Genomic DNA, 21,657 nt, shown 5'->3' with positions numbered 1-21,657 from the left:
TCCAAAATTCTATAAACACTGGAACAACTCCTAAAGGTTGGAGGGGAGCTAATGCAACCCCACTATTTATAAGGGAGGCAGAGAGAATACTGGGAATTACAGACCAATCAGGCTGCCATCAGCAGTGGGGAAAATGCAGGAATCCATCAGAAAAATAACTGGAAGAGCAAGAACAGGTTATTGAGTTGAATGATCAGCCATGAGCCTAATGAATGGTGAAGCAGGCTCAAAAGGGGCGAATGGCCTCCTCCTGCTCCTATTTTCTGTGTTTCTATGGAAACTACAGAACGTGGACTGGAACAGTTGAGGAAAATAACCTATCACGACATTCTGAGTGACAGGCAAGAAAAAAACAACTAGGGTCACAATTTAAAAATAAAGGGGTGTCCTTTTAAGACAGAAGATAGGGAGTAAATATTCTGAGGGATGAGTCTTTGGCATTCTCTTCCTCAAAAGGTGGTGGATGCAGAATCTTTAAACATCTTTAAGACAGAGGTAGATAGATTCTTGATTCCCATGGCGATGAAAGATTATCAGCGATATGCGGGAATGTAGAGTTGGAGTTACAATCAGATCAGCCAGCGGTGGGGCTGGCTTGAAGGGCCGAGTGGCTTACTCTTGTTTATACACATGTGAATACTAGTCTAACCAATAATTAACATTTAAAGATTAAATAAAATGCAAATTGTGATCCCAAAGTCCCACCAGAGGCCCAGAGATTAGATTTATTTATTGAGCTATTATGATAGAATGGTTTTCTGCTCAGTGGATTTTGAATTGAGGTGGATGTGACGATCAAACTGGGCACAGACTGTGCACTACCTTCCTTCCCTATAATTAAATTCTGAAATACATCAACAAAATTGCTTTTGCACATTAATGTGTGCACCAACTTTGACACAACACAGTAGCTCAAAATCCCCTACACACAGATGTTGGCAAGGCTGGCGGGAGATAGGGAACTCCAGCAAGCTGGTAATGCCCAGCTGGACATCCCAGGGGCATGCCTTCCTTGTTCTACCATATTAGCTGATTGCTTGGTGATAAACAGACCTGAGCATTTTGTAAGGTTTGGTGGAGAGATCCAGGTCAAACCAGGCGAGACGACTATCATAACTGCCACAGATCACGTTATCACCTGCGAACACAGTAAAAAGCAGTGATTTAGCATCCACATACAGGACTGAACCCGCTCCCCAGTTGATCCCAGGGATGAGGAAGGATTAAAAGCCCACTGGGGAGAGGGGGTGGGATTTCTCTTTGAAAGCACAGATGACTAACTGGAACAGGAAAGGTCAGCCCCGTGTTAATGTGTCGACTGAAACACTGACAATGGATAGGAACTGAAACAGGAAGCCATTCAGTCCTTCAATCACCAACATCTCTCTTCCTTTGCCAAATGCCCTAAATAATCCACCTCAGGTCTATTAATCTTAGTTCCAGAAGGCTTCACTAGAAACTTGTAAAAGATTGAAGTTCAGAGTTGGTGCCTGTAGTGATTGGAACCAGGTGAGATCCTTGATTGGTGTTGCTAACCTGGGCCAAGCAGGGAGCCCTGGGTGACCGATATAACCAGGAGATTCAGAATGTCCTCAGTTCAGGGGACTGACTCCTGAGCCGGCTCGACTACAGCCAGAGGTACTGTGGATTCTTTTTCACTTTTTGAGAACGGATTTCCAGGCAGGCCGGGTCACAGCCAGTGTTACCGCTGGATTTTAATTCTCAGTGGGGAACTGCTTTTTCCAACTGGCTGGTTACAACCAGTGTAATGTTATTTTTGGAACTGAAGCAAAGATGACCTGCCAGCAAGGCTTGCTCCTTGTACCACAGTTTTAAGTATTTGCACTTTTGCATATGTTTTCACCTTTTTCTGTCTGGACTGAGCCTCCATCAGTCAGCTGTGCCTTTGCAAGTGGACTGTGTTTCCATGAGTGGGTTAGGCCTCTGTGATAGACAGGCCTCCTAATGGGTGGGCTGTATCCTCGACAGTAGGCCTGGCCTCTGGGATCCTGCTGTGTTTCTGCAAGTTGACCAGGACTCAAGGATGGTCTCAGGATTTGTCTGTACTCTGCAAAGTGTGTGTTTGCCGCCTGTGGGCACGGGTTGTTTTGTATGTACTATGTTCTGCACGACCCTGGGTCTAGCAGGCCTTGCCGAGAGCCGAAAGGTGAGTAGGTTGTTCCAAAAGCCACATGATGCATAGGTCGGATCGAAAGCTGTTTCCCCGAGCATCAGAAGGAGCGCAGGTTGCCCCGAGAATAGGAAGGTGGGTAGGTCACCCCGAAAGCTATTGTCTTGGGGAGGTATAGGGACAGGCTGTCCTAGACGTGGTCAGAAGGCGGGTAAGGGCGGGCTGGGAGCTGGAAGGTGCATAGGGGCAGGCTGGGAGCTGGAAGGTGCATTGGGGTGGGCTGGGAGCTGGAAGGTGCATAGGGGCGGGCTGGGAGCTGGAAGGTGCATAGGGGCGGGCTGGGAGCTGGAAGGTGCATAGGGGCGGGCTGGGAGCTGGAAGGTGCACAGGGGCAGGCTGGGAGCTGGAAGGTGCACAGGGGCGGGCCAATTGCTGGGGTTTGTCAGGGGTGTCAGTGTTGCATGTTTTGCTTTGTTATTGTTTGTTTGCAACAATTTATCTTGTATGTACTTTTGTCTACAGTTTTTCTTATGGCGAGTTAACGGTGGGATTTGGGGTTTGGTTATCATCCCCTTTTCCCTGTAAATTGTTGACTGATTTGTTAACTGATTGCATGGTGGGATTTGGGGTTCGTTTCTCCTTTCCCAATTCCCTGTAAATTGTTGTTTGCTTTGTTGACTGTCACCTTGATTTTGTTTTGTATCTTTGTGCAGTTTAATAAAAAGTGTACAACTAGGAAAAAAATATATAAGCAGGTGAGTTAGAATGTCCTCAGTTCAGGTGACTGACTCCGAGCTGACTGGCCACAGTCGGTGTACTGTGCACAGGTAAATAAAGGGAGACTTGGTGAAGGGATACTGGCCTCTCTGCAGTTATTTCAGTGCCAAGGAAGTGGACCCGATATACAGATACCCAGATGATTTTCTGACAAGGAGGGATGCAATAGCTGGACACTGCAACAGTGGTTTCTGAAGAAGGATCTAGGCCCGAAACGTCAGCTTTCCTGCTCCTCTGATGCTGGTTGGCCTGCTGTGTTCATCAGCTCTACACCTTGTTATATCAGTTTGATTTAAGTTTCAGAGATTGCCTCTCGTCCTTCTAAATTTCAAAGAATACAAACCCAACCTCCTAAACTCTCCTTAACAGACGTTCCCACCATCCCAGGAATCAGTCTGGTGAACCACTGCTGCACTCCTATGGCAAGGAGATCTTTCCTTACATAGGGAGACTAAGGCCTTACTGAGTGTTCCAGACGCAATCTCACCAATGGTCAACAATTGCAACAGGCCTTCTTTACTCCTGTACACACATCCTCTCACTATAAATGGCCAGCATACTATTTGCCTTCTGAACTGCTTTTTGCAACTGCAATTATAGATTCTCTTGTACCTGCCAGAAATGAGTCATGATTGTTTTTTCGGACTTTTTTAAAACATACCTATGAAAGTTTTTACAGTCTATTTTTAGATTTCTCAGTTTATATTCATGTTCTGTTTTCCTTTCAGCAAAGGTGGATCAAAAATGTTGAATTCTAAAACGTTTCCAATCTTCAGGCTTACTACTTTCTTGGTGACTGTAAGCCTCTTTCTTTGATCTAATACAGTCTTTATTCTGTTAGATTTTTATGCTTTCGTCAGGACTGGGGAGGGGGAGGGAGCCCAGAAATAAATAGAGGGAATGGGGTGGGGCTGGGGGGGAAAGGCTAGGAGAGATAGTGATAGGTGGATGCAGGTAGGGGGTATTGTGATTGGTCTGTGGGAAGGGTGGAGCTGATAGGTGAGTAGGAAGATAGACAGGTTAGGTCAGGGGTCAGGGAGGTGAGGAGGAGGGGGAGGGATTTTGAAGCTGGTGAAGTCAATGTTGATGCCATTGGGCTGTAACTCAACACACTAGAAAACCATCATGTATACCTTCCAGAAATACATCCTCCACAGCAATAGAGCTAATTATGTTTATTTAGTCTGCATGTAAATTGAAGTCCACCTTGATAATGGTACCCTGGTTAAATGGACCTTTATATTCCTGATCTATATCACATTACTGTTCTGTGGCTCATAAACAACTGCCACCAATATTTGTTGCCCATTGTTATTTCTTAGCTCCATTCAAACTGATTCTAGACCTTGATGTTTTTATCTAAGATCCTCTCTCACCAATGTACTGATTTAACTCCCTCTTAGCACCACCAACCCCATCTCCTTTTTCTTTCTTGCCTATCCTTTCTTAATGTCAATTACCACATTTGTCTGCCAAACTTGGTCACCTTGCACCATATCTCCATAAAGGCAATTAGATCATATCTGTTTACATCTATTTGTGCTGTCAATTTATACTTTGGTGCAAACGCACATGTCTTAATTTAACCTTTTAAATTGCTTTGCTGTTTTGACCTTAATTTATGCTGGCTTTGTTTCTGCTGCCTTCTAATTTTGTTTGCCACTTTTCTGTAAAACTCTTTGACCTAAGGCATGACATTACTCTTTAGATAACAAACACGAGGAGATGGGCAAGGGACAGGAATGAGCAAAGACAATTCCACGTCTGAGAAATTTCAGTTGTGGGAAAGGAAGGAACTGAGGTGTAAGTTCAGCATAAAATTCATATTTTACACAACTGGTCACCATTGAAACTTGTGCTAATGGACAGAATATGATCAGAAGCACTGAGAGCAGTCATAGGCAAAGTGAATCAGAGTGGGATAGCTGCATTGCCACATCAGTTAACAATGTGACCTCTAAACCTTCTACTTCCCCACGTTAAATGGGTTCACTTCCAGTGAGGTTTCCTTAACTCCATTACAGAATGGTCAACGAACAGGGCAGTCCTCCTGGACAAAACGATCAGAGAACTCACCACCAGGATGCACAGCCATACTCGACACCCACTTGCAGTTAGTCATTAGCTTCTTGGTGAGTTCCTGCTTGAGGAGGTTGTAGATACGGATGTAACGTTGTGTGGCCACGAAGAAGAATGGTCTGATAGGATGGAAAAGCACACACTGCACCATGCCTTTGTTCTTGCGGAAGGGATTCTGACTCTGCCGCTTGCTGAGCTGGTGGATGAGGACCTGTGCGTTACCGTTGTCTGGGACAACTGTTGCTAAGTAATCACCTTTCCCGTGCCAAGTGACCTGTTTCACCAGCTGTTGAAATAAGACCCAGGACAAAGAGTAAAGTGTCACCATGACGGAATCATACTGACAAGGTTCCATGTGCTACAGGTTTCAGTACTAGACAAACTCATTGCCATTTTGTGGGAATTGTAGATTTCCATTACATGGTGTGAATGAACGCTCCCCAATTTCACTCCTGCATGGTCTGATTTTGAGCCATATCCCCTTCTGGTTTGCCACACCAGAGGAAAGAGATTTTCCTTCATCCACCCATTCAGCACTTTTTTTTCCTTTTTATTCATTCACGGGATGAGGGTGTCGCTGACCAGGCAGCACTTATTGCCCATCCATAATTGCCCAGAGGGCAGTTAAGAGTCAACCACATTGCTGTGGGTCTGGAATCACATGTAGGCCAGACCAGGTGAGGATGGCAGTTTCCTTCCCTAAAGGGACATTAAGTGAACCAGATGGGTTTTTCCAACAATCAACAGTGGATTCATGATCATCATTAGATTCTTAATTGCAGATATTTATCGAATTCCAATTCCACCATCTGCCATGGCAGGATTCAAAACTGGGTCCCCAGAACATTATCTGGGTCTCTGGATTAACAGTTCAGAAATAATACCACTAGGCCATCGCCTCACCTTTTAAGTTGTTGGTATTGATCAGAAAGTTAATCAGCAGGTACAACTGGTTCACGGTGTGCTACGTAAGGTCTCCCGAGAATAGTTCTCGGCCATCTGGGAGATCTGCGTCATTATATCTTACACAGCTAGGTAGGTAGTTAAAGAACTGGGACAGCTAGTCAGAGTTTGTACTGTACATTCTTCAGAGCTCTTCATGCAGATACAGGATCCTTCTTTGCAACCTAAATTTCGACCTATTGATGACTTCAGAAATGGTAGCTCAAAGCCCTAAGAATGAATATGAAGTGGTGATAATGCCAACACAGATTAGGTAGAGAAACCTGAATAGGATGTAGGTGTCACTGGCAATGCATTTGGTGCCCATCTTGGGTGCCCTTGAACTGACCTAGGTCATTTCAGAAGGCAGTCAAGAATCAACCATGTGTGTCCGGAGTCCCATGTGGACTATTAACAAGTTTGTTAGTGAAACCCGTGGCTTTTTGCAACAATTAACAAGTTAATTGATCATCGTTAATGAGATTAATTTCAATTCCAGATTTTTTTTATTAATTTAATTCAAATGTTACCAGCTGCTGTAGTGGCATTTGAATTCTTTAACTCCAATTGATCTGGGCCTAATCTGGACCTCTGAATGACTAACACAGTGACATTACCACCACAGCACCACCTTCCACTAGCTTATACTGTTCAGATTTATGTCAATAGAACAGCCCTCACACACACCACCCATACCCAAACAGCCCTTGCTGGATATTGCCCAGTCCAACTGCCAGGCTTAAATCAGATCCACTGTGAAACATGGGCTTAACCTCTTTGATTTACTGTGATCACTGTCTCACATCCTGTTGCCCCACCAACTACTTGACTGAGATGGTAGCTGTCAATCTACAATGCCTACTCAGTGTCAGGACAGGAACCAGGGGGACATAATAGCATAAGAAATGCAAAGAGAATAAAAGGACATTCATCCCTTCAAAACCGCTCTATCATTCGATGAGATCATGGCTGATCTATCCTGCAATATCCCCAAACTCTTGATGTTTTTAACATGTAGAAACAGGATCACTCTCAGTTCTGGGGAAAGGGCAGACAAGTGAGTTGAGGATTATCAGATCAGCCATAGTCTCACTGAATGGCCAAGCAGACTCAATGGACAGAATAGCTTAATTCTGCTCCTTTTGCTTATTGTCTTACATCATAAATGTGGAAGTTGGAATATCTGAGAATATCACACCCCAAATAAAGGGAAAAGGGGATACATGACCAAATCCAACCTAGACAAAAGGCCTTGCTGTAGCAATTCAGGACAGAAAAGAAATGCAGGTAGGAACTACATCAAACTCCATGGGAAACAAAGAGCAATTCAAGTTGTGGGAATGTGTCTAGAAGTGTAACCTTGTTGTGTTTGATGATGAGCCGGTATCCTTTGTCAAAAGCATCCCCATCAGCAGCAGTCCATTCCACAGGTTGGGCAGGTTCTTCCTCTGGTTTCTCAAATGATGCAATGATTTGGTCTGTCGCATTATACAACAATTTATCACCCAAGCATGGATTAACAATGATAACAGATTGCTCACTGAAGAAATAAAAACAAAACACGCAGTTACTCTTTGCACAATGAGGACTCGGGTGAAGAAACAATTTGCATTATTAACCCAGCAACCATCTAAAGTACACTCACTCTTCAGATCTACACTGCCAGGCTTGGCACAGGAGAAATTAGATACAAATAAACACAGAATGCTGGAGAAACTCTGCAGCTCTGGTAGTATCCGTGGAGAGAGAAACAGAGTTAACATTTGGAGCCCAATGTAACTCTTCATTATTACTTCAGAATTCTGAAGAGTCATATCAGACTTGAAACATTAACTCTATTTCTCTCTCCACAGATGCTGCCAGACATGCTGAGTTTCTCTGGCATTCTGGGTTAGTTTCAGTTTCCTACCATCTGCAGAATTTTGCTTTTATTTGGGAAATTAGATACAGCCTAGGATAAGTTCATTCAGCTCAATTAGTCTCTGCTGGTGTTTATACGCAATGACTTTCAGTGGTAGCAAGATCCATACTCTAACCATTCTTTGGGGAAAGAGGTTCATCTCATTTCCCCATTTAATTTATTACTAACTAATTTTGCCGAACCTTTTGGCTTGCAGTCACCAGGACGTTTCACAAGAAAAACCAGAAGGGAAACCAACCTTTTTATCCTCTAAGAGTACTGATTGGCTCATATGTGGACCCTGATTGTGGAAGACACCAGCAATATACCAGAACTTCAAGACAGTCAGGAACAGAGCTGAGTATAGTGGCTATCACCAAGAAGGTGGTGCTGGGGATGTTGAAAGATCTGAAAGAGCTTAAATCACTTGGGAATGTCGCTGACTCCAGTAATCCCTGAAAGATCACCATTAATGCCTCCACCATCTCTTTGTCTATCTCCTTCAGAACTTGGGGTGTAGTCTATCTGGTCCAGGTGATTTAAGCTCTTTCAGATCTTTCAACATCCCCAATGTAACACCCCTGTTTAAGAAGGGAGAAAGGTGGAAGATAGGGAGTTATAGGCCGGTTAGCTAGGCCTCCAGAACAAGTAATAGAACAGACAGTATGGAAAGGCCATACTTTCAGGCACAGCAGATAAGGGGATAGCTATGAGGAGGAGGGCGACCTGACCGCAGTCATTGCTAAGATTTTAGGGTTCATTATTAAGGATGAGATCGTGGAGTAGTTGATGGTAAAATAGGCCTGAGTCAGCATGGCTTTGGCAAGTGGAGGCCATGTCTGACAAATCTGTTAGAATTCTTTGAGGAGGTAATGAGCAAGTTAGACAAAGGAGAGCCAGTGGATGTGATCTATTTGGATTTGTGGACAGCCTTTGACAAGGTGCCATACAGGGACTGGCATGGATAGAGGATTGACTTATTGGCAGAAAGCAGAGTGTGAGGATAAAGGGGTCTTTTTAGGATAGCAGCTGGTGACAATTGGAGTTCCACAGGGATCAGCATTGGGACCACAACTATTCACATTACACATTAACAACCTGCACGAAAGAACTGGGGATAGGATTGCAGGCAACACAAAGATAGGTGAAGAGATGAAAGCAGAAAGTCTGCTGAAGGACTTGGACGGGCTAGGAGTGTGAGCAAAGATGGAATATAATGTGGGAAAGTGCGAGGTTATGCCCTTTGATCGGAAGAATAGAGGTGCAGACTATTGTCTAAATGGGGAAACACTTTGGAAATCTGAGAGGCCTGGATACAGTGGAAGTGGAGATGATGTTTCCACTAGTGGAAGAGACTAGGACAAAATTCTTCAGCCAGAGGGTGGGTAATCTGTGGAACTTATTGCCACAGAGGGCTGTGAAGGCCAAGTCATTGAGTGTACTTAAGACAGGGATAGGTTCTTGATTGGTAAGGGGATCAAAGGTTATGGGGACAAGGCTGGAGAATGGAATTGAGAAACATTTCAGCCATGATCAAATGGTGGAGCAGACCTGATGGATGGAATGGTCCAATTCTGTACCTATGTCTTACGGTCTAAGCATTATCTAACTAGCAATGATTGACAGTCAAGTGCCAAGCTCTGCTTAATGCCTGACACGGAGTTCTGAGCAATACCATGACCAATGAGCCAAAGAATGGCTGTCACCTATTTTGCTGAGTTGAAACAGATGCAGTGGATGTACCTGTTCTGTCTGCAAAGAACTGCACACTGTGTAATAATTAGTGTGTGTAGCTTCCAGTATGCTACACTGCAAGCAAAGCTGAATCTTAAATTGGCTGTCACTATAATTTGTCGCAATCACTATTTACCAAATGTTCTCCATGCACGGAATCAAACCTAATCCTGGACACTAATTGAATATTTTTCCACAAGTTGAAACATCCTCATCACCCCATCCTATTCCTTTTTTTAATCTATTTTCAAATATGGAGACCAAGGCTAACTGCAGCCTGACAAAGGTCTGATTTATGGACTTTGAATGCTGTTTTTAATGATTGGGTACCTATACCCCTGGGGCCCACTGCCTGTTTACTACAGAGTAAACAACAACTGAATAATGCTCCCTACAAATGGTCACCATTGAACACTCCCAGGGCAAGCACAGCATGGGGTTAGATACAGAGTAAAGCCCTCTGTACACTGTCCCCTAACACTCCCAAGGCGGGTATGTAGAATTATAGAAACATAGAAAATAGGTGGAGTAGGCCATTCAGCCCTTCAAGCCTGCACCACCATTCAATACGATCATGGTGGATCACACAATCTCAGTATCCCATTCTCGCTTTCTCTCCGTACCCCTTAATCCCTTTCATTGCAAGGGTCACGTCCAGCTCCCTCTTGAATCTATTGAATGAACTGGCCCCAACAGCTTCTTGTGGGAGAGAATTCCACAGGTTCGCAATTCTCCGAGTGAAGAAATTCTTCCTCATCCCAATCCTGAATATCTTACCCCTTATTCTTAGACGGTGACCCCTAGTTCTGGGCTTGCCCAACATCAGGAACATTCTTCCCACATCTAGCCTGTCCAGTCCCATCAGGATTTTATATGTTTCTATGAGATCCCCCCTCAACTCATTCTCCTAAAATCTGGCGAGTACAAACCCACTCGATCCAGTCTTTTCTCATACGTACAACATTGGGATAGATATAGAGTTAAGGTCTTTCTGTGATGGTCCCATCATACACACCCAAAACAGGTTAGATGCAGAGTAAAACTGACCCCTCAATGTATATCAACTTGATTGTCATGCGTTACCCCTGGATGAACAACATAACTTTATTTCCAACAACTTTAACCTGCTACATGCTGAATACACCAATAGTAACTGTGTAATCATTCAAATAATGATTGGTACCCAGGTCACAGTGTACTTACACAGTCAATGCCACAAGGCACTGAACCGGGTTAGGATTCCAAGCAATGCTTCTCACTACCCCTTCCACCTCGATTGTTCTTAGGCAACGGCCTGTGCAAACCTCCCAAAAACGAATTGTGCTGTCATCCGAGCCTGTGGGAGGCAGTCAGAAAATTGGGAAGCTGGGAAATTAGAACGGATAAGCTACTAGCACTGTATTGTGCATTACCCCAAACTGGAATGTGTCTGTGAGACAAGAGACTAAACTGAAGCTCCACTTGTGTGTCCAACATTAAAGAGTTCTCAAGGAGACATTCAAAGAGCTGGGAGTGCTCAGACTGCTCTGCTTACAGTTTATCACTTGTTGTCTGTGCAATGACTAAACTCTTATACTTTTAGGAGGAAGGGCACAGAGAGATTTCTGCACTGCCAGAGGTGCAGTCTTTTCAAACGGAGAGAAACTAAGGCCTGGTCTGCCCCCTCAGCTTGATGCACAAGATCGTATGGCACCATTTTGAAAGAAAACAATGGGAGCCCGGACCAATACTTAACCCTCAATCAAATAGATGTAGTCACTTGTTGCATGTGTGATTGTGGGATCTTGCTGCGCTCAAAATGGCTGTCACATTTCCTCCGTTACAAAGATCACTAAATTGTCTGTAATCTGCTTTGAGACACTGAGATCATGAAAAGTATGTTATAAATGTCTAAATAACAATAGTCACTGCACCACAGGAACTCAAATGCAGATGTAGTGACATAATACAAAGGTAGTGCGTAAAGTCAGTCACATAATGACCATTTATCACACAGAATCCTTGAACATTTTATGGTCAAATATGTTAAACAAAATCAATTCATGTATGCAAATGTCATTTACCTATTGTAAATGTAATTTAGGCTACAATAACATTAAAAAAAACAAAATCAAATTACATAAGTTATTCACCAGCCAGTGAAACAACTTGCTCATTGTGAGCAGATGTCTGGGAGCAGACTGCACTCCTCCCCCAAATGGGTGTTTAAAAGCCACATCTTTTAAATTAAGACTTAATGGAAAATAAAATAATCACAGAGTGAGCAAATTGCTGTGTTTACTTGGCATCCTCTGACTGTATGGAAGAGATTTGCAGTGCTCCAATCCGAGTTCATTCCTCAGCTAGACACAAACTCACAATCTCAGAGAGCTGTGGAATAACTCGATTACCTCAGTGCCGTGCAGAATGATTTCAGCGGCTGGAAAGCTGCTGCTCAGAGTAGAGTGCCCACAGAAATGTTCCAGCTTCCTTTTTAACACATTTACTTCCCCTTTCATTTGTTGTTTTAAGAGCACTAACAACCAAAGATGTAATATGGAAAAGAAAGGAATGTGCTGTTACCCGAGGCCAGCCACTGCCCGCTGGGAGAGACACTGATGCACCGCACCAAGTTAGTGTGCCCTGTGTAAACCTGTTTAAAAAAAAAAGGAGGAAGTGAAATCAGGGACAGGTCAGTCCGACAACATGCTCATAAACATTTAATTGCAACAGCAAAACAGTCAATTTCATTTGTAGTCTAAGGAACCTAGATAGGGGATCTAAGATAACAGATCTGCTCAAAAGACCCCACTTCTAGAAAGACATTAACACAGTTTCTCAAGCCTTATCCTCCTTAATATGGAGTAAGTAGCACTGTCAGAGGGTTGTCACCAAGGGATTGCCGTACTACTGAAAGGCTGCCACTGAAGAAAAGCCATGCTGCCAGAGGGCCTCCTCTGAGGGAGTACCACGCTGTCAGAGAACTGCAGGATCACTGCTCCACTAGAAAGGCAAGTACCAAAGGAACATGGCACCATCAGACGAATATTTTATATCCTAGTAGGATTAAAATCACAGATGCAGCACTCTCTCAAAAAGCAGAGCTCCGAAATGTGTTTGCATTCGTCAAATAGAAGCAATTTCATTGGATGGGGAACATCTGCAGGACGGAGACAGTCACACACCCACAGCCTTTCTGGATGGCAATGTCTTTAGAACCAGGCACCTAGTGGGACACCCAAAACTCTGCTTCAAGGATGCTTGCAATTATGACATGAAGGCCCTAAACAGCAACACCTCCTGTGAGATGGCACGTACCACCATGATGGCCAGTGGCTATAGCGGCTTGGCAACACAAAACAACACGCCATCGTGCTGGATAGTTTCGTGTGCAATGCTTGTGGCAGAACTTGCCTCTCCAGGAATGACATCCTCAGCCATCAGAGATGCACTGTATGGAGATCCCTGCCTGAAATCGATAGTATGCTGTGTGCCTCTTATCTCCCTCAACACATGTCCCTTAAAGTGGTCCCATCACAGACTTCATTTTTGTTGATACACACGTCAAATGTGCTACTATTTTATGTTCCCTGAAAATTTATAGTTACTCTGTCTTCCTAATTTTTTTCAAAACCAACTTCTCTTCTAATCTTTCTTCCTATGGTTTCCTTGGCTGCAATTGTACTTAATATACAAACCTCTTTCTTAACCCCCAACATTCCCTATCCATCCTTGGAGTCTTAAGTGTTTAATCTGTTCTTTCCTTTTATCAGAACATATTTTCCTTCCACCCTGTTGAAAACCATTTTAAATGCTTCCCATTGTTGTTCTACAATTATTGTTTGCCAATACTATTTATTTTCATCTTCCAAAGTTTAATGTCATCTTATCAAAACCAGTTTTAATCCAAGATATTAATCTGGTTTTTGACATAGTTATGTCCTTCTCTGGTGTATTATGTTATGGTCACTATTGTCTAGCTGATCCTCAATTTTACCTCTCTGCTCTGGTTCATTCCCACATTACTGGATCAAACAGCAAATCATCCCAAATAAAAGCAAAATAATGCAGGATTTCCAGCATCTGCAGTAAGAACAAAATCAGCTGGAAAAGCTCAATAGGTCACGCAGCATCTGTGGACAGAAACATACTTAACATTTCAGATTGAATCTTTTCTTTACACATTGTCACAACATAGAAAGTCCATTTCCTTATCCCCAATTCCAACCTCTTCTGTCCAATTAATATCAGAGTAGTTTATATTTTTTACTCAGTTCTCCAATTTGTTTTTTTATTCACTTTCCTCCCTCTACTAGGTGATCTACACTATTTGTATTAGTGTGATAGGACCTTTGTTATCTTTAATTGCTAACAATATAGATTTTGACCACTGATGACAATTCCATCATCTCTATAGCCAATCTATCTTTTCTAAATAAGTAGCCTGATTTTTCTCTGTAGTCTCTCTAATTCAGAAGGGTGACCTGCAATGAGACAACATATGGGCTGTCATGCTGTTGAGATTCCTACTAATTCTTGGCTGACCCTGGAATCACAAGCAGGCTGGACCAGGTAAGATGGTGGGGTTCTTTCCTTGGAGGACTTTAGGAATTACAGTCACAGTCACAGTCAACAATGGTCCCTGGGCCAGCTCCTTATTCCAGAACATCGCGGAGTTTCATTCTCACTACCTGCTATGTCCTCAGAACATTGGCTGAGGATTCTGGATTGGTAGAGTTACATTACTACTATGCCACTGCCTTCTTTTAGTTCCGGAGGTACAGTGAAGCATGTTGCCAAATTAGCTCTGGAATGCATCAGAAAAATTCTAGGTTTAATATATACAAAATCCAATGGGCTGCAAACAAAAACAAGTTGTGTTTATAGCAGCAACATATAAATTTAAAAATAAATAGAAGAGTATAAATAAACAAATACAGACACAAATAACAATAACAAGATTAAATTTAGTCCTTAGATAAGATGCTACAGGTGGTCTCAAGAGGATTATATAATGATACACACAAAGCTCTATGGCCAGTATGTGTCGGAGTCTATGATTTGGAAATATAATGACAGTCACCAAAGGTACCATCATCTCTCGCTTCACAGAATATGTGGCAGCTGACAAGAAGTTTCCATCTGATCCAATCATGGACACCCCAGCACATTAGAGATGGTGACCCTGCAACCATATAACACAAGTGAGGAGAAACATACCTTACACCCAAAGGTAGGGAAACTTATCTGCATCCATTTCCTTTAAAAGATCATTGTTTCAACATCAGTTAGAAATGGGCAATAAATGCTGGCCTACACAGCGATGCCATGCAGAATTAAAAAAAGACATGGCCACTTGATGCAACCATACGACCTCTGTTACTGCATATTCGCAATTGGTGTAAAGTGAGCACTCATACAAGAAACCTTTTACATAGAACGTTTCAGTGCAAGGGCAGACAGCTCCTCACATGGATGGTGCTCACCAGTGCTTGAGTGGTTGGGAAAGGCTGGAGATCCTTTGGTTTGGGAAGCTTTGGTATCAAGTCTTCAGGGTCCACATTCACCTAGAGGAAAGCCAACAAAGTTTAAAAAAAACCTGTCACATTAAGCAGTATCCTCACCAGTGTAATTCTTGGGATCAGCAAAACACAAACAAAAACATTATTCACAACCCTTGAGCAAAACACATACCGCATCAACAATTCATCTGACAGCTTTGGAGGAGAGCTACATGGTCAGAGCTGTGGCCTTTTAGACGAGATATTGAAAACTGGTTTTGGCTGCCCCCTCGGCTGGGTGTGAAAGAACCCACAATAATATTTAAAGCAGAGCTTTGAGTTCTTCCTGATCCGCTAGCCAACATTCCATAACAGTGACCCAACTGAGAATAACTGCCCATATACATAACTGCTGTGTGTGTGTGTGTGTGTGTGTGTGTGCACACAAACTAATCACTTTGATTCTCCATATAACAACACTACTAATAATAATAATTAACAATTGCTTCAAAAAGTAAATTATGTGAAAGGGCTTAATGCAGAAGCAGGTCTCTAAAAACAACTGACCAATCTTGAAAGTAAATTTAACAGTTACATAAGCCTTTTCTTTGGCACCTCAGGGTCCCAGAATGAAACAACAATGAACCTACCCTCATTTTCCTTTGTCGTGGACAGAGGTAGAGATCGAGGCATCGTTCAAAGCGTTCGTGAATGAAGCGTGAAAATGCAGGCACGGCACGCAAAGATGTGAATTTCTGTGGGAGGAAGCTCAGCTTCCGTTCCTCGGGTTCCTGCTGTTCCCAGGCCAGTCTCTGCAAAAAGACAAACATCGGGCAAGCAGCATTAGACCAGGTGGAATAAGGGAGTCAATGAAGCGAAACATGTATGTTCCTGTTTCTGGGTCACTGGACACAAACGATGACTGCACTCTATTAGATCATATCCAGAGGTGCAGAGAACAATCATGTTGCTAGGAGGGGTAAACAAAAAGGAATGAGTTAATCATCTAGGGTTCTTCCTCCTCAGAAACAGGCACAATTTGTAAGGGAGTCTCTATAGCAGCAATATCTAACTTGCGACTACAGAGCTACGTACAGCAACACAACACTGAAAACCTCATCTCTGCTATTGTTTCTCATTTGCTGCTTTGTCCAGTTTGAATTTTGTGGATCCAGGGGCTCACAAAGAGCTTTTCTTGACCACTGCCACATTGTATCTAAAAACTGCTTAAGTTGCACTGGAAGCACAAGGTAGTTGGGAATAAAGTCTGAAGTCACACAACACCAGGTTATAGTCCAACAGATTTATTTAAAATCACAAGCTTTTGGAGCACTGCTCCTTCATCACCTGGTGTTGTGTGACTTCTGAATTTGTCCAACCCAGTCCAACACCAGAATCTCCACAATATAGTTGGGAATAAACAGATGCAAGGGAGGTGGTTCCCCATATCCCTACCTCATCCCTGTGTCTCCATGGCACACACCCATGATATCAGTAATGAAAAAGACATGTTGATACTTGTTCTAACAGCGACATGAATCAGGTAGACCGTTCAGCTTATTCTTTCAAAGACAGATAAAAGTTGCCACAATGTTGTATTTTCTTTTCTGTCAATTGGTTGTATGGACATTGTTAATTTTCCCATAGGTGGCAGCCATATCTTCACTGTACACATAAACATAAATTACGGCTGCTTAAGACAGCCAGCTGGAAGAGCACATAACCATCCAGGTGGGGTGAAGAGGAACAGCTTATGTGCTTCTTTAGGATAAGGATGGGGTTAAAGGGATGGGCATTAAATGCAGGCCAGCCAGTGATGCCTGTGTCCCACAGGTAAATGAAAAACAAAGGGTGGGTGGGAGGAAATGAAGCAGAAAAAAAATGTATAAAAACCATCAGTGCTCCCCTCCAATGCATCATCTTTAGGTCCAGCAAGGGCGTTTGCTTCATGTCTCATGTATGTGATGTCAGTCTGTACCTGCACTGGAAAGGATATTGACTGCTTTCTCAAAGATAGCTAGAAGCAGCTGAAAATAATGGCTGTAGATGAGCAGCCATCAAACGTAACATTTAACCAACCAAAGGCAGCACACAGTGGCCACACCATCTAGCAGAGGAAGTAACTCCTCACCTCTTCCTCTGTTAGCAAGTACTCAGGTGGTGGGTTATAAGATTCCTCATGCCCTGGGAGCTTCAGCTTGGGTGCAGGGATGTGCATTTTATGACGTCCCAGGATTGCATTGGGATCTTCCTTTGCCCACAAGTCATAGTACTGTGGCGTGTCATCTCGAGGCTTGCGTGGTTTGATCCAGCCCATTTTTATTGCATTGACCAGTTTTGATACCTGTAGGATGGAAGAGAGATGAAATGTAACATCACTGTTTCAATATAATGGAAGCAACTTATGGATCGAAGAACAATATTCTTCTCTGGTCATCAGTTTAAATACAGTCCCTTACTCGACTTACAAGCAGATGAATTCAAATTTTCAGTTGATGTCAAGTCTCTACTAAGAATGCCCTTAGATAACTGATAGAAGGTGAGTTTCGGGAATTGCACTGCCTCTCTGAGCTGTAAGCCTCAGGCTTCAATCACAGCAGAAGGACTGGGGTACAAAAGAATCCTGCTACTGATGTAGATTAGCTAGCACGTTTTGGCCAGCACAGATAAATGGGCAGGGTTAGTGGCTGGAGGGGCACCAGACAAATCCTAAAATGAGAAAGGTGTTTGATATGAAGGCTGACCAACCAACATTGTGGGTAGCACATGTAACATGGAAACAGTTGAAAGAAAAACAAATGAATTGATACAAGGCAAGTTTCTTTCCCTGAAGAGACTGGGATGTTACAGGAAGTCCCTTCATCCATCTACATGCTGTGATGACTCAAGATAGTAGAAGGCCATTTGGCCCATCAGGTTTATACTGGGTCCTTGAAAATGCAATCATGTTTAGTCCAACATTCCCACTTCTTTCTCCATAACTCTGCAAGTACCTCATTATCAAGAACCTGTCCAATTCCCCTTTAAGTTATTGATGGAGTCAAATTCCACCATCTTCTCAGGATCTAACATTCCTGATACTGACAACTGAGTGAGTCAACTCCCCTTTAAACTACTTTACCAATGACTTACCCAATTACCAACAGATATAGTTTGTCCCCTCCTATATCAATACCTCTCTTTGTTTGAAAGTTTGCTTTAGATCAGCTTCTAATTCGTTCTGTATCAAGGAAAATAGTCTTAGCTTTATTCCTGCTCATTCCTGAAGTCCCACACCAATTATAATCTTCTGGTAAAAACCATCCACACACACACGACAACAAACTGTAGGGGTCAATTTTACCTTAGTTTGCGTGTGAGTATGATTGGATTTGCCCAATGTGTAACTCTGATTGCAGGTTGCTCATCTGTGTGCAATAGTAACTTTAGAAAATTACGTGAAGCAATTTTGGAAGTGGTCAGTTCACACAAGGTAAAGTCAAGATAGTTAGAGGTCTTGGGCTACCTTCTGAGTTGACTTTTCAGTGTGCATGGGCTACCATTTATTTTAGTCTCAGATACTTTGTAGGTCTCATCCAATCCAAGCTGCAACTTCGTTCTAGCTCCCTTGTGGGTAACAGCAAGAGAGATACAGAAGCAAAAACAAAGTTGCTGGAAAAGCTCAGCAGGTCTGGCAGCATCTGTGAAGGAGAAAACAGAGTTAACGTTTCGGGTCCGGTGACCCTTCCGTTGAGCCCTTCCTCTGAGGAAGGGTCACCGGACCTGAAACATTAACTCTGTTTTCTCCTTCACAAATGCTGCCAGACCTACTGAGCTTTTCCAACAACTTTGCTTTTGTTCCGGATTTGCAGCATCTGCAGTTCTTTTGGTTTTTATGAGAGATACAGAAGAATGGTTCAACAGCCAAAGCCCAGCTCAGGAATAATTGCTTGGTCTTACCTTTTCCTTCTCGATGAGCGATGGAATGAAGCTACGCTTGTGAGCTGGATGGTTGGTCACTGGGTGAATCATCGTCTCATGGGTGAAAAAATCAATGGAAGGCTAAACAAAGAGAAACAGAAAGTATTCATTTCAGATTCTGTCTAAACCACACAACCACTGGAGACGGAGTCAATTCACATAAGGCCCATCAGTTTCACTACGGGCTCTGACAAATACACACTGAAATTCAATGCAATTCAAACACAATATAAACTCAAATCAGGAAAAAGGAGTGCGATGTAAGCAGGAGAGTGTGATTAGACTGAGTGTAATATTAAAGGGGTGTGGAGAGTGAAGGGGAGCGTGTGTTGTGGTTAACTCTCTTACATAGACCACAGGAGAACTCAGATATGCAGGTTAACTTTGTGTTTATTCAAACAACCTCAATGTTAAACTGGCCAAACCGAATTCTGTCTGGCACTTGATCCCAGATCTGTTCCATGTCTGCCTAATCCCTGTCCAATCTCTGCCCCATGTCTGGCTGATACATATAGTAAATCATCAACCCTTACACTTCCGCAATCACATACAGATACATTGTAGAAAAATGATATGAAAACAATGAACAGAAATCTCCTGTACTCAGTCTTTCCTTTCCTGTCTACAGGAATCACTTTGCAATCTCTTGTCTCCTCTCAAGGTCGATACAGGCCTATGGGTATACAAGGCTGTAAACTGGGCCTTTCAGTATTGCCTTGTAAGGTGTTGTATTATTCTTGTTGTAACACGTTTTATAAAATCTCATTTAATTTCGACTACAGCTTAATTAGATTGGGTGGGACAATAAAGGGTGCAGGGAGTGAGGGGAAAGATTGGGATTAGACTGGATGGGATATTAAAGGATGCAGAGAGATAGGGGGATTAGGAGGGGTCTGGCTGGGAATGGCAATGTGGTTGTAACTACACCAAATGGACTACAGCGGTTCCAAAGGGCGGCTCATCCTCATCTCAAGGGCACCTAGGGATGGGAAACAAATGCTGGCCCAGCCAGTGATGCTCACATGCTGTAAGTGAATCAGAAAAAAAATTAATGAGTACAGGGAGTGAAGGTGACATATTCAAGGTTATCGGGGCTGACAATAATAGATATGGAGATATAATATCTGGACAGGTTTCAATGGGTGAAAGGGCTCTAATGCTCGAGAATTCTAATCAGTTTTATTTCAGCCAGAGAATTATGATGTTGCGTGTTAGGTGACACTAGTGCAGTCAGGATTGGGTTGGTGTATTGTTAGAAGGCTGACCCAATACCTCAGCAATGAAGTGCACACTCAGCCTCGAATGATGGAACTAAATACCTTCTCTTTCTGCAAGCTGCAAGTCTGGGACAGTTTTGATTGAGGTCCTAGAGGACACAAAGCCAACTGCTGAGCCTACTTCCCTGGACAATAAGGCTGCTTGGTGTACAAGATAAATTAATGCAGTTGGAAATGTTTCCTTGTGTTGTACCTAGCCTGAGAGTCCTCAATGCAAACAACAGCAACAAAATAACGCAGTGGGGAATTAGGAAAAAGCAGAGAAGGAGAAAATAATTCACCAGCATCCTTTACTCCAATAAATATCAGGGGAGAAAAGAAATTCCTTTGAAAGGTCACCTGCCTCAAGACATTTGGTCTGTCCCAAGGGCCAGTGGTTAGACAGATTTCACCGACTCCAGGCCAACCTGAGAGTGTTTTTGAAAGAACAGACCGCATTCACTGGGATGAAGTATGTTCACAGGAATTCAATGCAAATTCTTTGGGTAGAAATTTTGAAATTCAGCCCAAGTTAGGAAACTATTAAAAAGAAATCGTTCAAGTAACCCTTTGCATTCAAAACTTCCCCAGCGGATCTGAAACACTGATAAACTAATGGTGTTTGAGGCATATATTATGACACCAGCTGGACATGGTACCAGACCACAATGTTTACAATGGTTCTTTCACACAATCTCACAGAAAACAAGGCTATTTGGCCCATCATTCCTATGCTGACTCTTTGAAACAGCTATCCAATTAGTCACACTCTGCTATTTGCCAAGAGCTCTGCATTTTCTCTCCCATCGCTTAAAGGATATATCCAAGGGGACACAGGAATCTAATGGTAATGTCACTAGAGTAATAACACAGAATTCCAGACTAATGTTCTGGAAACACAAGTTAAAATTCCACCATGGTAGATGGTGAAATTTGAATTCAATAAAAATCTGGAATTAAAAGTTGTTATCTGAATGGTGACCATGTAACCACTGTCAATTATTATAACTGCCAATTTTTGTAAAATCCAAGTGACCCTAGACCCTCGACCCTCGACCCTCAGCAATCTGGAAAAGGAAAAAGGTGATCTGTAAAAAAAAAAGTGTTTAGATTGTGGGAAGACATATTATTAAAATATGACAGCATCTGGCGAAAATAGTCTGGGAAATGTTACTTCTGGGTAAATCTACAACAGAACGGTGGGAGGCATTCCGTGTATGGCTCGCTCTCGCTGCCTTGCCGATGCTGCCAAATCACTGCAAATGGCTTTAAAGGAAGGAAGGAAGGACGGAAACAAAGAAGGAAACAAGGCAGGAAACAAAGGAGGAAGAAAACAAAGAAGGAAACAAGGCAGGAAAACAAAGGAGGAAGAAAACAAAGAAGGAAACAAGGCAGGAA

At 42.8% G+C, this 21,657-nt stretch overlaps 1 protein-coding gene across 2 annotated transcripts in view; it reads right to left on the bottom strand.

Moving 5' to 3' along the window:
• The window catches only part of bop1 (BOP1 ribosomal biogenesis factor), a 148,138-nt gene that overhangs the window by 2,816 nt on the left and 123,665 nt on the right, over positions 1-21,657 (bottom strand). For both annotated transcript variants that reach the window (XM_048617188.1, XM_048617192.1), the window contains 9 exons: positions 18,983-19,084; positions 17,175-17,387; positions 15,694-15,855; positions 15,029-15,109; positions 12,126-12,195; positions 10,767-10,899; positions 7,289-7,469; positions 4,985-5,273; positions 1,054-1,138 (listed from right to left, as the gene is read on the bottom strand). In XM_048617188.1, coding sequence (XP_048473145.1) covers positions 1,054-1,138; positions 4,985-5,273; positions 7,289-7,469; positions 10,767-10,899; positions 12,126-12,195; positions 15,029-15,109; positions 15,694-15,855; positions 17,175-17,387; positions 18,983-19,084 — 1,316 coding nt within the window. The remainder of the gene's footprint in view (positions 1-1,053; positions 1,139-4,984; positions 5,274-7,288; positions 7,470-10,766; positions 10,900-12,125; positions 12,196-15,028; positions 15,110-15,693; positions 15,856-17,174; positions 17,388-18,982; positions 19,085-21,657) is intronic.

Source organism: Rhincodon typus, chromosome 2 (assembly GCF_021869965.1).
Source record: "Rhincodon typus isolate 14 chromosome 2, sRhiTyp1.1, whole genome shotgun sequence".
Taxonomy (NCBI): domain Eukaryota; kingdom Metazoa; phylum Chordata; class Chondrichthyes; order Orectolobiformes; family Rhincodontidae; genus Rhincodon; species Rhincodon typus.
The sequence above is the reverse complement of the archived record's forward strand: the minus strand, read 5'-3'. Positions and strand labels throughout refer to the sequence as shown.